This window comes from Scyliorhinus torazame, chromosome 14 (genome assembly GCF_047496885.1).
Source record: "Scyliorhinus torazame isolate Kashiwa2021f chromosome 14, sScyTor2.1, whole genome shotgun sequence".
Taxonomy (NCBI): domain Eukaryota; kingdom Metazoa; phylum Chordata; class Chondrichthyes; order Carcharhiniformes; family Scyliorhinidae; genus Scyliorhinus; species Scyliorhinus torazame.
In genome coordinates, this window is record NC_092720.1 from 227,328,888 (window position 1) to 227,346,342 (window position 17,455).

At 52.7% G+C, this 17,455-nt stretch overlaps 1 protein-coding gene across 1 annotated transcript in view; it reads left to right on the plus strand.

The window, feature by feature from the left end:
• The window catches only part of LOC140389446 (uncharacterized), a 131,223-nt gene extending 114,370 nt beyond the window's left edge, over positions 1-16,853 (plus strand). The window contains exon 8 of the mRNA XM_072473582.1: positions 15,484-16,853. Within this exon, the coding sequence (XP_072329683.1) occupies positions 15,484-16,814 (1,331 nt within the window). The 3' untranslated portion in view covers positions 16,815-16,853. The remainder of the gene's footprint in view (positions 1-15,483) is intronic.
• Positions 16,854-17,455: the final 602 nt, after the last annotated feature.

Consider the following 17,455-nt stretch of genomic DNA (forward strand, 5'->3'; position numbering starts at 1 on the left):
CGTAGATATCTAAGGAAATAAGGGAGAGTATCAAATTGAAGGAAAAAACATACAAAGTAGGAAAGATCAGTGGGAGACTAGAGGACTGGGAAATCTTTAGGGGGCAACAGAAAGCTACTAAAAAAGCTATAAAGAAAAGTAAGATAGATTATGAGAGTAAACTTGCTCAGAATATAGAAACAGATAGTAAAAGTTTCCACAAATATATAAAACAAAAAAGAGTGGCTAAGGTAAATATTGGTCCTTTAGAGGATGAGAGGGGAGACTTAATAATGGGAGATGAGGAAATGGCTGAGGAACTGAACAGGTTTTTTGGGTCGGTCTTCACAGTGGAAGACACAAATAACATGCCAGTGACAGATGGAAATGAGGCTATGACAGGTGAGGACCTTGAGAGGATTGTTATCACCAAGGAGGTAGTGATGGGCAAGCTAATGGGGCTAAAGGTAGACAAGTCTCCTGGACCTGATGGAATGCATGCCAGAATGCTAAAAGAGATGGCTAGGGAAATTGCAAATGCACTAGTGATAATTTACCAAAATTCACTAGACTCTGGGGTGGTCCCGGCGGATTGGAAATTAGCAAACGTGACACCATTGTTTAAAAAAGGAGGTAGGCATAAAGCGGGTAATTATAGGCCAGTGAGCTTAACTTCGGTAGTAGGGAAGATGCTGGAATCTATCATCAAGGAAGAAATAGCGAGGCATCTGGATGGAAATTATCCCATTGGGCAGACGCAGCGCGAGTTCATAAAGGGCAGGTCGTGCCTAACTAATTTAGTGGAATTTTTTGAGGACATTAACAGTGCGGTAGATAACGGGGAGCCAATGGATGTAGTATATCTGGATTTCCAGAAAGCCTTTGACAAGGTGCCACACAAAAGGTTGCTGCATAAGATAAAGATGCATGGCATTTAGGGGAATGTAGTAGCATGGATAGAGGATTGGTTAATTAATAGAAAGCAAAGAGTGGGGATTAATGGGTGTTTCACTGGTTGGCAATCAGTAGCTAGTGGTGTCCCTCAGGGATCAGTGTTGGGCCCACAATTGTTCACAATTTACATAGATGATTTGGAGTTGGGGACCAAGGGCAATGTGTCCAAGTTTGCAGACGACACTAAGATAAGTGGTAAAGCAAAAAGTGCAAAAGATACTGGAAGTCTGCAGAGGGATTTGGATAGGCTAAGTGAATGGGCTAGGGTCTGGCAGATGGAATACAATGTTGACAAATGTGAGGTTATCCATTTTGGTAGGAATAACAGCAAAAGGGATTATTATTTAAATGATAAAATATTAAAACATGCTGCTGAGCAGAGAGACCTGGGTGTGCTAGTGCATGAGTCGCAAAAGTTGGTTTACAGGTGCAACAGGTGATTAAGAAGGCAAATGGAATTTTGTCCTTCATTGCTGGAGGGATGGAGTTTAAGACTAGGGAGGTTATGCTGCAATTGTATACGGTGTTAGTGAGGCCACACCTGGAGTATTGTGTTCAGTTTTGGTCTCCTTGAGAAAGGACGTACTGGCACTGGAGGGTGTGCAGAGGAGATTCACTAGGTTAATCCCAGAGTTGAAGGGGTTGGATTACGAGGAGAGGTTGAGTAGACTGGGACTGTACTCGTTGGAAATTAGAAGGATGAGGGGGGATCTTATAGAAACATATAAGATTATGAAGGGAATAGACAGGATAGATGCGGGCAGGTTGTTTCCACTGGCGGGCGAAAGCAAAACTAGGGGGCATAGCCTCAAAATAAGGGGAAGTAGATTTAGGACTGAGTTTAGGAGGAACTTCTTCACCCAAAGGGTTGTGAATCGATGGAATTCCTTGCCCACTGAAGCAGTAGAGGCTCCTTCATTAAATGTTTTTAAGATAAAATTTTTGAAGAATAAAGGGATTAAGGGTTATGGTGTTCGGGCCGGAAAGTGGAGCTGAGTCCACAAAAGATGAGCCATGATCTCATTGAATGGTGGAGCAGGCTCGAGGGGCCAGATGGCCTACTCCTGCTCCTAGTTCTTATATTCTTATATGTCCCCCCTCAGTCTCCTCTGCTCCAGCGAGCCTGATTCCTCATTCATGTCCTGGTACATGAATCAGGAAAGGTTAGTCTGCAAGTACAGCAAGCGATTAGGATGACAAACGGAATGGTGGTGTTTATGGAATATAAAAGCAGGGAGATTATGCTTCAATTGTGCAGGTTCTTGAGGAGACCACATCTGGAATCCTGTGTACAGTGCTGGCCTCCTTGTTTAAGAAATGAATTAGAAGCAATGCAGAGAAGGTTCACTCGACTGATACCAGGGATGGGGTTGTGGGGGAGGTAATCGTAAAAAGGTTGGACAGGCTGGGCCCGTATCCATTGGAGTTTAAAAGAATGAGAGGTGAGATCCGGAGAGGACTTGACAGGAAGGATGTTCCCATTGTGGGAGAAACTACAACAAAGGGACACAGTTTAAAAGTAAGGGGCCTCCCGTTTCAGAAGGAGATGAAAATAATTGTTCTCTCTGAGGGTTGTGAACCTTTGGAACTCTATCCCAGAGAACGGTGGCGGCAACGTCAAATAATAGTTTTACGGCAGAGGTAGATTCTTGCCTATCCAGGGAGGCAAAGGTGATCAGGGCCGGCAGGAACGTGAGTTGAGACCACATTCCGATCAGCCTTGGTCTTCGTGAATGGTGGAGCAGGTTCAAGTGGCCGAATTCATGTGTTCGTATATAAATGGCTGACACTTCAAAAAAACATTTTTTAATAGAAATTTACAGCACCCAATTGTTTTTTTTTCCAATTAAGGGGCAATTTAGCGTGGCCAATCCACCGACCCTGCACATCTTTGTGTTGTGGGGGTGAGACCCACGCAGACACGGGGAGAATGTGCAAACTCCACACGGACAGTGACTGGAGGCCGGGATCGAACCTCGGTCTTCGACGCTGTGAGGCAGCAGTGCTAACCACTGCGCCGCCCCGCTGACACTCACTACAGATATGTTTACCCTGGATGTCCAGGAACTTTCCCATTCTGTGGGCACAAGACATCACCTGCCCTACCATCTTTATTATCTTTTAATTCATTTATTGTGATTTTAATTGATTTATAATTATCAAACTCTGCTACTCCAATTAGCTCTGCTACTGCTACTAAACCTGGCTAATGCTACTAAAACTTTACAACTACCTATAAATTGACCGAGATTTTAAAGATAAATGAGTAGAATGGTTCCAGGTAGATAGAGAGCAAAGGGAATTTCAGAGTACAAACATATTACTCACTAAACGTTGGGCCACAGGTTAGCAAGGCCATCAAAAACCAGACACTAATCTTTATTTCTAGTGGGATTGCTTTGAGAAGTAGGCAGGTTATGCTAGACCCGAATTGAACCTTGGTTCGACCACACCCTCTCCACCTCTTCCCTTTCCCCTCAACTCCCTCCTCCCTTTTCTCCCATCTTCTCCTCCGCTTCACACCTCCTTCCTTCATTCCCCTTTTTGGACAGCCTCCCGTTCAGGTGCCAGGTTCCGCATTCTGGCTGTCCTTCTGGTCACCTCTATCAAATCTCCCCTCGTCCTCCTTTAGTTCCAAGGACATCAACCAAACTAATCTTGTAGCAAACCTACCTCGCCCCAGGAACCGTTCTGGTAGATCTCCTCAGCACCCTTTCAAGGCCCCGAAACTGTGGTGACTAGAACTGGATGCAATGCTCTAGTTATAATATTAATGGCATTTTATTCAAGTAAGCTATATAGTTAGTTATATTTTCCTCGCTTATTTCACTAAGCAACATGGGAAACAAACCATTTGCACCAGGTGGCTTATGCACTCTCAGCCCTCCCAGTACATCCTACCGATCCATTTTCATTCCATCACCTCTCCCACCTCGGCCTCGACACAGACTTTCTCAGCATTACCTTCCTTATTAAACACTGATACAAAAGACTCTTTAAGTACTCTAACCTGGCCTTGCACCACTAAGCATTCAACGCTTTCCTCTCAACTAGAGCTGTACAGCCACTTACTGTTATGCTGGTATGAGATTTTTAGGTTAACTGTTCTCGACATTCTCTCTCTGCCGGTCATGTTTGGTTTGGTTTGGTTTATTGACACGTGTACCAAGGTACAGTGAAAAGTATTGTTCTGCGTACAGTGTAGTCAAAGCATTTAGTACATGAAAAGAAAATACATAACAGGGTAAACATTAAATACACAATATAAATATATAGTCACAGGCATCGGGTGAAGCATACAGTGTGTAGTACTGCTCAGTAAAAAAGATGTATGAAGAGATCAGATCAGTCCATACGAGGGTCATTTAGGAGTCTGGGAACAGCAGGGAATCTGTTTGTGCGTGTTCTCAGACTTCTGTATCTCCTGCCCGATGGAAGAAGTTGGAAGAGTGAGTAAGCCGGGTGGGAGGGATCTTTGATTATGCTGCCCGCTGTCCCCAGGCAGCGGGTGGTGTAGATGGAGTCACTGGTTGGGAGGCAGGTTTGTGTGATGGACTGGGCAGTGTTCACGACTCTCTGAAGTTTCTTGCGGTCCTGGGCCGAGCAGTTGCCATACCAGGCTGTGATGCAGCCCGATAGGATGCTTTCTATGGTGCATCGGTAAAAGTTGGTAAGAGTCAATGTGGACATGCCGAATTTCCTTAGTTTCCTGAGGAGGTATAGGCGCTGTTGTGCTTTCTTGGTGGTAGCATCGACGTGGGTGGACCAGGTCAGATTTTTGGAGATGTGCACCCCTAGGAATTTGAAACTGCTAACCATCTCCACCTCGGCCCCGTTGATGCTGACGGGGTGTGTACAATACTTTGCTTCCTGAAGTCAATGACCAGCTCTTTAGTTTTGCTGGCATTGAGGGAGAGATTGTTGTCGCTACACCACTCCACTAGGTTCTCTATCTCCCTCCTGTATTCGGACTCATCGTTATTCGAGATCCGGCCCACTATGGTCGTATCGTCAGCAAACTTGTAGATGGAGTTGGAGCCATGTTTTGCCACGCAGTCGTGTGTGTACAGGGAGTAGAGTAGGGGGCTAAGTACGCAGCCTTGCGATGCCCCAGTATTGAGGACTATCGTGGGGGAGGTGTTGTTGTTTATTCTTACTGAATGTGGTCAATGGGTCAGAAAGTTGAGGATCCAGTTGCAGAAGAAGAAGCCAAGTCCTAGCTTTTGGAGCTTTGATATGAGCTCGGCTGGGATTATGGTGCTGAAGGCAGAGATATAGTCAATAAATAGGAGTCTGATGTCGGAGTCCTTGTTGTCGAGATGCTCCAGGGATGAGTGTAGTGCCAGGGAGATTGGAATGCGGATTGCAGTGGATGCTGGGAGATAGTCGGCTGGGGACCGGTTGTGGCGGTATGCGGATTGCAGTGGATCCAGGGAGATAGTCGGCTGGGGACCGGTTGTGGCGGTATGCGGATTGTAGTGGATGCTGGGAGATAGTCGGCTGGGGACCGGTTGTGGTGGTATGCGGATTGCAGTGGATGCTGGGAGATAGTCGGCTGGGGACCGGTTGTGGCGGTATGCGGATTGCAGTGGATGCTGGGAGATAGTCGGCTGGGGACCGGTTGTGGTGGTATGCGGATTGCAGTGGATCCTGGGAGATAGTCGGCTGGGGACCGGTTGTGGCGGTATGCGGATTGCAGTGGATGCTGGGCGATAGTCGGCTGGGGACCGGTTGTGGCGGTATGCGGATTGCAGTGGATCCAGGGAGATAGTCGGCTGGGGACCGGTTGTGGTGGTATGCGGATTGCAGTGGATCCTGGGAGATAGTCGGCTGGGGACCGGTTGTGGCGGTATGCGGATTGTAGTGGATGCTGGGAGATAGTCGGCTGGGGACCGGTTGTGGCGGTATGTGGATTGCAGTGGATCCTGGGAGATAGTCGGCTGGGGACCGGTTGTGGTGGTATGCGGATTGCAGTGGATCCTGGGAGATAGTCGGCTGGGGACCGGTTGTGGTGGTATGCGGATTGCAGTGGATGCTGGGAGATAGTCGGCTGGGGACCGGTTGTGGCGGTATGTGGATTGCAGTGGATCCTGGGAGATAGTCGGCTGGGGACCGGTTGTGGTGGTATGCGGATTGCAGTGGATCCTGGGAGATAGTCAGCTGGGGACCGGTTGTGGCGGTATGCGGATTGCAGTGGATCCTGGGAGATAGTCGGCTGGGGACCGGTTGTGGCGGTATGCGGATTGCAGTGGATGCTGGGAGATAGTCGGCTGGGGACCGGTTGTGGTGGTATGCGGATTGCAGTGGATGCTGGGAGATAGTCGGCTGGGGACCGGTTGTGGCGGTATGCGGATTGCAGTGGATGCTGGGAGATAGTCGGCTGGGGACCGGTTGTGGTGGTATGCGGATTGCAGTGGATCCTGGGAGATAGTCGGCTGGGGACCGGTTGTGGCGGTATGCGGATTGCAGTGGATCCTGGGCGATAGTCGGCTGGAGACCAGTTGTGGTGGTATGCGGATTGCAGTGGATGCTGGGAGATAGTCGGCTGGGGACCGGTTGTGGCGGTAGGTGGATTGCAGTGGATCCTGGGAGATAGTCGGCTGGGGACCGGTTGTGGTGGTATGCGGATTGCAGTGGATCCTGGGAGATAGTCGGCTGGGGACCGGTTGTGGTGGTATGCGGATTGCAGTGGATGCTGGGAGATAGTCGGCTGGGGACCGGTTGTGGCGGTATGTGGATTGCAGTGGATCCTGGGAGATAGTCGGCTGGGGACCGGTTGTGGTGGTATGCGGATTGCAGTGGATCCTGGGAGATAGTCAGCTGGGGACCGGTTTTGGCGGTATGCGGATTGCAGTGGATCCTGGGAGATAGTCGGCTGGGGACCGGTTGTGGCGGTATGCGGATTGCAGTGGATGCTGGGAGATAGTCGGCTGGGGACCGGTTGTGGTGGTATGCGGATTGCAGTGGATGCTGGGAGATAGTCGGCTGGGGACCGGTTGTGGCGGTATGTGGATTGCAGTGGATCCTGGGAGATAGTCGGCTGGGGACCGGTTGTGGTGGTATGCGGATTGCAGTGGATCCTGGGAGATAGTCGGCTGGGGACCGGTTGTGGTGGTATGCGGATTGCAGTGGATGCTGGGAGATAGTCGGCTGGGGACCGGTTGTGGCGGTATGTGGATTGCAGTGGATCCTGGGAGATAGTCGGCTGGGGACCGGTTGTGGTGGTATGCGGATTGCAGTGGATCCTGGGAGATAGTCAGCTGGGGACCGGTTGTAGCGGTATGCGGATTGCAGTGGATCCTGGGAGATAGTCGGCTGGGGACCGGGTGTGGTGGAATGCGGACTGCAGTGGATCCTGGGAGATAGTCGGCTGGGGACCGGTTGTGGCGGTATGCGGATTGCAGTGGATCCAGGGAGATAGTCGGCTGGGGACCGGTTGTGGTGGTATGCGGATTGCAGTGGATCCTGGGAGATAGTCGGCTGGGGACCGGTTGTGGTGGTATGCGGATTGCAGTGGATGCTGTGAGATAGTCGGCTGGGGACCGGTTGTGGTGGTATGCGGATTGCAGTGGATGCTGGGAGATAGTCGGCTGGGGACCGGTTGTGGCGGTATGCGGATTGCAGTGGATCCAGGGAGATAGTCGGCTGGCGACCGGTTGTGGTGGTATGCGGATTGCAGTGGATGCTGGGAGATAGTCGGCTGGGGACCAGTTGTGGTGGTATGCGGATTGCAGTGGATCCAGGGAGATAGTCGACTGGGGACCGGTTGTGGTGGTATGCGGATTGCAGTGGATCCTGGGAGATAGTCGGCTGGGGACCGGTTGTGGTGGTATGCGGATTGCAGTGGATCCTGGGTGATAGTCGGCTGGGGACCGGTTGTGGCGGCATGCGGATTGCAGTGGATCCTGGGCGATAGTCGGCTGGAGACCAGTTGTGGTGGTATGCGGATTGCAGTGGATCCTGGGAGATAGTCGGCTGGGGACCGGTTGTGGTGGTATGCGGATTGCAGCGGATCCTGGGTGATAGTCGGCTGGGGACCGGTTGTGGTGGTATGCGGATTGCAGTGGATCCTGGGTGATAGTCGGCTGGGGACCGGTTGTGGTGGTATGCGGATTGCAGTGGATCCAGGGAGATAGTCGGCTGGGGACCGGTTGTGGCGGTATGCGGATTGCAGTGGATCCTGGGCGATAGTCGGCTGGGGACCGGTTGTGGCGGTATGCGGATTGCAGTGGATGCTGGGAAATAGTCGGCTGGGGACCGGTTGTGGCGGTATGCGGATTGCAGTGGATCCTGGGAGATAGTCGGCTGGGGACTGGTTGTGGCGGAATGCGGACTGCAGTGGATGCTGGGAGATAGTCGGCTGAGGACCGGTTGTGGTGGTATGCGAATTGCAGTGGATGCTGGGAGATAGTCGGCTGGGGACCGGTTGTGGCGGTATGCGGATTGCAGTGGATCCAGGGAGATAGTCGGCTGGGGACCGGTTGTGGCGGTATGCGGATTGCAGTGGATCCTGGGAGATAGTCGGCTGGGGACCGGTTGTGGCGGTATGCGGATTGCAGTGGATCCTGGGAGATAGTCGGCTGGGGACCGGTTGTGGCGGTATGCGGATTGCAGTGGATGCTGGGAGATAGTCGGCTGGGGACCGGTTGTGGCGGTATGCGGATTGCAGTGGATGCTGGGAGATAGTCGGCTGGGGACCGGTTGTGGCGGTATGCGGATTGCAGTGGATCCTGGGAGATAGTCGGCTGGGGACCGGTTGTGGCGGTATGCGGATTGCAGTGGATGCTGGGAGATAGTCGGCTGGGGACCGCTTGTGGCGGTATGCGGATTGCAGTGGATCCTGGGCGATAGTCGGCTGGAGACCAGTTGTGGTGGTATGCGGATTGCAGTGGATCCAGGGAGATAGTCGGCTGGGGACCGGTTGTGGTGGTATGCGGATTGCAGTGGATGCTGGGCGATAGTCGGCTGGGGACCGGTTGTGGCGGTATGCGGATTGCAGTGGATGCTGGGAGATAGTCGGCTGGGGACCGGTTGTGGCGGTATGCGGATTGCAGTGGATCCAGGGAGATAGTCGGCTGGGGACCGGTTGTGGCGGTATGCGGATTGCAGTGGATCCTGGGCGATAGTCGGCTGGGGACCGGTTGTGGGGGTATGCGGATTGCAGTGGATCCAGGGAGATAGTCGGCTGGGGACCGGTTGTGGCGGTATGCGGATTGCAGTGGATCCTGGGCGATAGTCGGCTGGGGACCGGTTGTGGCGGTATGCGGATTGCAGTGGATCCAGGGAGATAGTCGGCTGGGGACCGGTTGTGGTGGTATGCGGATTGCAGTGGATGCTGGGAGATAGTCGGCTGGGGACCGGTTGTGGCGGTATGCGGATTGCAGTGGATGCTGGGAGATGGTCGGCTGGCGACTGGTTGTGGTGGTATGCGGATTGCAGTGGATGCTGGGGGATAGTCGGCTGGGGACCGGTTGTGGCGGTATGCGGATTGCAGTGGATCCAGGGAGATAGTCGGCTGGGGACCGGTTGTGGCGGTATGCAGATTGCAGTGGATCCAGGGAGATAGTCGGCTGGGGACCGGTTGTGGCGGTTTGCGGATTGCAGTGGATCCAGGGAGATAGTCGGCTGGGGACCGGTTGTGGTGGTATGCGGATTGCAGTGGATGCTGGGAGATAGTCGGCTGGGGACCGGTTGTGGCGGTATGCGGATGGCAGTGGATCCTGGGAGATAGTCGGCTGGGGACCGGTTGTGGTGTTATGCGGATTGCAGTGGATCCAGGGAGATAGTCGGCTGGGGACCGGTTGTGGTGGTATGCGGATTGCAGTGGATCCAGGGAGATAGTCGGCTGGGGACCGGTTGTGGTGGTATGCGGATTGCAGTGGATCCAGGGAGATAGTCGGCTGGGGACCGGTTGTGGCGGTATGCGGATTGCAGTGGATGCTGGGAGATAGTCGGCTGGGGACCGGTTGTGGTGGTATGCGGATTGCAGTGGATGCTGGGAGATAGTCGGCTGGGGACCGGTTGTGGCGGTATGCGGATTGCAGTGGATCCAGGGAGATAGTCGGCTGGGGACCGGTTGTGGTGTTATGCGGATTGCAGTGGATGCTGGGAGATAGTCGGCTGGGGACCGGTTGTGGCGGTATGCGGATTGCAGTGGATGCTGGGAAATAGTCGGCTGGGGACCGGTTGTGGTGGTATGCGAATTGCAGTGGATGCTGGGAAATAGTCGGCTGGGGACCGGTTGTGGTGGTATGCGGATTGCAGTGGATCCAGGGAGATAGTTGGCTGGGGACCGGTTGTGGTGGTATGCGGATTGCAGTGGATCCTGGGTGATAGTCGGCTGGAGACCGGTTGTGGCGGTATGCGGATTGCAGTGGATCCTGGGAGATAGTCGGCTGGGGACCGGTTGTGGTGGTATGCGGATTGCAGTGGATCCAGGGAGATAGTCGGCTGGGGACCGGTTGTGGTGGTATGCGGATTGCAGTGGATCCTGGGAGATAGTCGGCTGGGGACCGGTTGTGGTGGTATGCGGATTGCAGTGGATGCTGGGAGATAGTCGCTGGGGACCGGTTGTGGCGGTATGCGGATTGCAGTGGATCCTGGGAGATAGTTGGCTGGGGACCGGTTGTGGCGGTATGCGGATTGCAGTGGATCCAGGGAGATAGTCGGCTGGGGAACAGTTGTGGTGGTATGCGGATTGCAGTGGATCCAGGGAGATAGTCGGCTGGGGACCGGTTGTGGTGGTATGCGGATTGCAGTGGATGCTGGGAGATAGTCGGCTGGGGACCGGTTGTGGCGGTATGCGGATTGCAGTGGATCCTGGGAGATAGTCGGCTGGGGACCGGTTGTGGTGGTATGCGGATTGCAGTGGATGCTGGGAGATAGTCGGCTGGGGACCGGTTGTGGTGGTATGCGGATTGCAGTGGATGCTGGGAGATAGTCGGCTGGGGACCGGTTGTGGCGGTATGCGGATTGCAGTGGATCCTGGGAGATAGTCGGCTGGGGACCGGTTGTGGTGGTATGCCGATTGCAGTGGATGCTGGGAGATAGTCGGCTGGGGACCGGTTGTGGCGGTATGCGGATTGCAGTGGATGCTGGGAGATAGTTGGCTGGGGACCGGTTGTGGTGGTATGCGGATTGCCGTGGATCCAGGGAGATAGTCGGCTGGGGACCGGTTGTGGCGGTATGCGGATTGCAGTGGATCCTGCGAGATAGTCGGCTGGGGACCGGTTGTGGTGGTATGCGGATTGCAGTGGATGCTGGGAGATAGTCGGCTGGGGACCGGTTGTGGTGGTATGCGAATTGCCGTGGATCCTGGGAGATAGTCGGCTGGGGACCGGTTGTTGTGGTATGCGGATTGCAGTGGATCCTGGGAGATAGTCGGCTGGGGACCGGTTGTGGTGGTATGCGGATTGCAGTGGACCCTGGGAGATAGTCGGCTGGGGACCGGTTGTGGTGGTATGCGAATTGCAGTGGATGCTGGGAGATAGTCGGCTGGGGACCGGTTGTGGCGGTATGCGGATTGCAGTGGATCCTGGGAGATAGTCGGCTGGGGACCGGTTGTGGCGGTATGCGGATTGCAGTGGATCCAGGGAGATAGTCGGCTGGGGACCGGTTGTGGCGGTATGCGGATTGCAGTGGATCCAGGGAGATAGTCGGCTGGGGACCGGTTGTGGCGGTATGCGGATTGCAGTGGATGCTGGGAGATAGTCGGCTGGGGACCGGTTGTGGTGGTATGTGGATTGCAGTGGATCCTGGGAGATAGTCGGCTGGGGACCGGTTGTGGCGGTATGCGGATTGCAGTGGATGCTGGGAGATAGTCGGCTGGGGACCGGTTGTGGCGGTATGCGGATTGCAGTGGATGCTGGGAGATAGTCGGCTGGGGACCGGTTGTGGCGGTATGTGGATTGCAGTGGATCCTGGGAGATAGTCGGCTGGGGACCGGTTGTGGCGGCATGCGGATTGCAGTGGATGCTGGGAGATAGTCGGCTGGGGACCGGTTGTGGCGGTATGTGGATTGCAGTGGATCCTGGGTGATAGTCGGCTGGGGACCGGTTGTGGCGGCATGCGGATTGCAGTGGATCCAGGGAGATAGTCGGCTGGGGACCGGTTGTGGCGGTATGCGGATTGCAGTGGATGCTGGGAGATAGTCGGCTGGGGACCGGTCGTGGTGATATGCAGATTGCAGTGGATCCTGGGAGATGGTCGGCTGGGGACCGGTTGTGGCGGTATGCGGATTGCAGTGGATCCAGGGAGATAGTCGGCTGGAGACTGGTTGTGGTGGTATGCGGATTGCAGTGGATGCTGGGAAATAGTCGGCTGGGGACCGGTTGTGGCGGTATGTGGATTGCAGTGGATCCAGGGAGATAGTCGGCTGGGGACCGGTTGTGGCGGTATGTGGATTGCAGTGGATGCTGGGAAATAGTCGGCTGGGGACCGGTTGTGGCGGTATGCGGATTGCAGTGGATCCTGGGAGATAGTCGGCTGGGGACCGGTTGTGGTGGTATGCGGATTGCAGTGGATCCTGGGAGATAGTCGGCTGGGGACCGGTTGTGGTGGTCTGCAGATTGCAGTGGATCCTGCGAGATAGTCGGCTGGGGACCGGTTGTGGTGGTATGCGGATTGCAGTGGACCCTGGGAGATAGTCGGCTGGGGACCGGTTGTGGTGGTATGCGAATTGCCGTGGATCCTGGGAGATAGTCGGCTGGGGACCGGTTGTGGCGGTATGCGGATTGCAGTGGATCCTGGGAGATAGTCGGCTGGGGACCGGTTGTGGCGGTATGCGGATTGCAGTGGATCCTGGGAGATAGTCGGCTGGGGACCGGTTGTGGTGGTATGCGGATTGCAGTGGATCCAGGGAGATAGTCGGCTGGCGACCGGTTGTGGCGGTATGCGGATTGCAGTGGATGCTGGGAGATAGTCGGCTGGGGACCGGTTGTGGTGGTATGCGGATTGCAGTGGATGCTGGGAGATAGTCGGTTGGGGACCGGTTGTGGTGATATGCGGATTGCAGTGGATCCTGGGAGATAGTCGGCTGGGGACCGGTTGTGGCGGTATGCGGATTGCAGTGGATCCAGGGAGATAGTCGGCTGGAGACCGGTTGTGGTGGTATGCGGATTGCAGTGGATGCTGGGAAATAGTCGGCTGGGGACCGGTTGTGGCGGTATGCGAATTGCAGTGGATCCTGGGAAATAGTCGGCTGGGGACCGGTTGTGGTGGTATGCGGATTGCAGTGGATCCTGGGAGATAGTCGGCTGGGGACCGATTGTGGTGGTATGCGGATTGCAGTGGATGCTGGGAGATAGTCGGCTGGGGACCGGTTGTGGTGGTATGCGGATAGCAGTGGATCCTGGGAGATAGTCGTCTGGGGACCGGTTGTGGTGATATGCAGATTGCAGTGGATCCTGGGAGATAGTCGGCTGGGGACCGGTTGTGGTGATATGCAGATTGCAGTGGATCCTGGGAGATAGTCGGCTGGGGACCGGTTGTGGCGGTATGCGGATTGCAGTGGATCCTGGGAGATTGTCGGCTGGGGACCGGTTGTGGCGGTATGCGGATTGCAGTCGATGCTGGGAGATAGTCGGCTGGGGACCGGTTGTGGTGGTATGCGGATTGCAGTGGATGCTGGGAGATAGTCGGCTGGGGACCGGTTGTGGCGGTATGCGGATTGCAGTGGATCCTGGGAGATAGTCGGCTGGGGACCGGTTGTGGCGGTATGCGGATTGCAGTGGATCCTGGGAGATCGTCGGCTGGGGACCGGTTGTGGTGGTTTGCGGATTGCAGTGGATGCTGGGAGATAGTCGGCTGGGGACCGGTTGTGGCGGTATGCGGATTGCAGTGGATCCAGGTGATCTGGGAGTATGGAGTTGATGTGCCTCATTTCCCTCTCAATTCATTATAATTGGCCTCGATCCCACCTGAGAAATTCATCCTGCATGAATTACACACCCTCTCTTTTTGTTTCATGGTATTCTCTATCTGCCTTTCATCCAAGGAGCCCTGGCTTTGGTTCTGCTACCTTTTCTGTGGGACAGAGTATAAGGAGTACGCAGCGGTAATTGTTGTTAGAAATGTACAACGGTGGGAGGAATCTGAGGAACGAAAGAGCATATGTGGAATGAGGGTAGTAAGAGACGGTGAAAGAATAGGAGGAATAGAAAGAATGCCAAGCTATTTGTAAGGGGTTGGAAGAGAAGGTGAGAATTGGGGAAAATGTACAGAATGTTTGAGAATGTGAACTTGATCTCCTTCCTTCTGTTCACCACCTAAAACCAGGCTTCCAAAGCAGCGTCCCTGCACCTTGGGGGCCCGATCAGGTGTTGGACCCTCCAACCTTCTCTGCTGCTCAAGACGATCATGGCTAACCTTCTATTCAACTCTGTTTAACGCCCCCCCCCCCCAACCCAAACTCCTTGATTTCTTAGTGCCCAAGAAGCTATCGATCGCAGACCTATCTGTTTGATAGTGTTTACCTCTGCATGTTGGGCTTCTACTGCGCCTTTTATCTGTGGTTTCGTCCACTTTCTTCAGGAGAGCTCACACCTGTAGTTTGCACCCGGAATGAATCTAATGATTATATGAACACGAGGAAAGCTTTTTTATGCTGCAAATGTTCACCATCTGGAATGTACGCAGGGACATATTTATTTGTGGCCTTCAAACGGGAATTAGATAAGCTCCTATAAGGAAAGGGAAATTGCAGGATTATAGGGAAGGGTGCTCTTCCAAAAAGCCTACACAAACCCGATGGACCGGATGACCTTCTGGGCTGTAATAATTCTGTGATTCGATATTTGACACTGCTGATTTCCTGCCAAAGTGTTGTGCCAGTGTTCTCAAGTTTACAGGTGCATTAATATCAATAATGTCACCCGGCTAGTTAAAATCACAGTATTTTTATCATTGTAATCATTTTACGTTACAAATGATGAAATGGTAATAGCACAAATGGAGGCCATTGTGTCCTTGATGGCTCTGTGCAAGAGCAGTGCACCTCGTGCTAATCCTTTCCAACTCTCCTGTGAAAGCCATGGTTAAATCAGGCAGTGCATTCCACATCCTAACCAATCACTGCGCAAAAGAGTTTTCACCTCATGGGGCCATTGCTCCTTTTGACAATCACTTAAATCAAAGTCCTCTGATTCTCGATCCATTCACCAGTCGCAACAGTTTTTCATTCTGCCCACAACTGATGAATGCGACCATCAAAACTCCTCCTCGACCTTCTCTTCTTCACGGAGAACAGCCCTGGCTTCTGTAATCTACACATAATTCCTCATCCCTGGAACTATTCTGGTTAATATCTTTCACACTCCCTCCAATGCTTTCACAACAGCCAGGAGAAAACACCTGACCCATGGACCTGTACCACCTTGATGTAATACAGTCTCTCACACACTCCTCTCTAGGTATAGCTGGGCAATGCCTAACCTATCCAGTCAGACATGAACTATTCTGTCATACTTTATAATGTAATTAGAAATAATGATTTATTTATTATGCTTGAACAATGGTTATCTCAGTACATAAAGATTTTTTAAATCTATACAGCAAAGCCAAATCTACTGACAGAACAGAAGGCTGCAAGACAACAAGCAGAGATTGCTACGGCCTCCACTACTGCTGCTGACATACCGATCACTACTGCCAGAAACGTCGTCTCCACTTCCAGCACCATTGCATCAATTAGGTCCATTACTTCCAACTCTGTCACCAATGCCAGGCTCATTAACATCACCCATTCTTCTCCCGTCACCAGCCTATACCACCATATTAATATTAAACCCTGCACAGACACCGTACCTAGCAAAATCACACCTGCTGTCAGCCCTGCAACTAGTGTCACTGCCCCTATTAAGCCCAACAACATAGCCACGAATACCACCCTTGCCACTCCTGCCATCCATGCTCCCTCCCTTGTCACTCCCATCAAAATCACACCTACCACCCTTGCCACCACCAGACCCACTAACACTTTGACAGTGGCTGTTACCCCCACTGTCACTACACCCATCACCTTCAAACACCCTGCAGGGACTTACCCTGTCACCATCACATATGATGAACCGGTACAACCCTCCGAACCTACACCAGTAGATGTAGCACAGCAGGAGGAAGAAGCATTCACTGGAACATCCGGATGGCCACGGAGACGTGGGTGTGTACCAGCGGGCGGTGTAAACGCAGCATCGCACGATCTGCTGGCCCTGATGTTCCACGATGAATTCTCCAGGGTGCAACAGGCGGAAACTACAGGTGTTGGAGGCCCATTCACCGGCATCCAGTCAGCCATGGCAGATATGCAGACCTCCTTCCACACTGATTTACACAATGTACACAGAAGTATGCAGTCAGATATCGTAGACCTGCAATCCAAAATTCAAAGCGGGTTCACAGGATTGCAATGTGTCTTGCAGAGTGGCATAGCTGAACATCTGACAGCTGTGAGGACTGGATTAGGCAACCTTCAGGATGTTCTTTGCAGAGGCCTGTCAGATATAAGGGATACCGTTCACACTGGCCTTATCCAGGGGGATTCAAGCATTCAGAAAGTGCACGCAACAGTGCTGGAGGGTTTAGCTCAGATCAGCGAGGAAGCTGACTCTGTGGTCAGCCTCCTCACTGAAGTGGTGGACAACCAAAGCTCTGCACAGTCCAGCAGGACCGATGTCTTTGACACACCAGGTGGCTTAAGAGAACAGGAAGAGAACACAGTTACTAATGGGAATGAGTCCTCCAATGGAACTGGGTTCTCCAAATGTAGGCAGGGGAGAGTAACCCGTACCTCCTGCAGCAAAAGCACCACGTTAGATAAAGAACCGTTAGTGCCCACACGGAAAAGTCCGCGAAAGAAGAAGTGGAAGGGTAGAAAATGTAAATAGTAACCACACATTATTGAATAAAATTACATTTTTCACAAACCTTTGACTTATGCTCATTATTAGTTGGATTGCTGTGTATTAGAATTCTTGAAAGGTGGGTTGCACAGTGCAATAATATTCCAGTTTTTTTACACATGGGACACTTTCAGATGCTCGATTTGTTTCTATCGATTAATTTGGATTATTTACTCTTTGCTGCTGTCGTTTGAAATGTAGCCGGAGTAAATTGTTTCTTGTTGTAATGTTGCTGTTTTGAAAGATTTGAAATGATATTGCTGTCTGGCAGTGTTGTACTGCAGACATTTACAGAGCATATCAGAGGGTGGATCACCGAGGCATACTGCAGGATCATTGTCAAGTATGTCCTGTTACTCGTGGGGTCATTCTGGTGCAGAAGGAGGCCATTTGTCCTCCAGTCCATGCTGGCTCTGTGTCGAGGAATCCAGTCAGTCCCATTCCCCCACTCTATCCATGTAGCCCTACAGTTTATTGCCCTCACATTCCCATCCAATTTCCTTTCCTCTAACAATAGATGAGTGGAATCCATGATAATTGCCTCAAACCTTCCTCAGCCTTAAGTAGGGAATCGCTGACCAGCGCCACAATCACACATTACCAAAGCCCCCGTGTCTCCCCAGGGA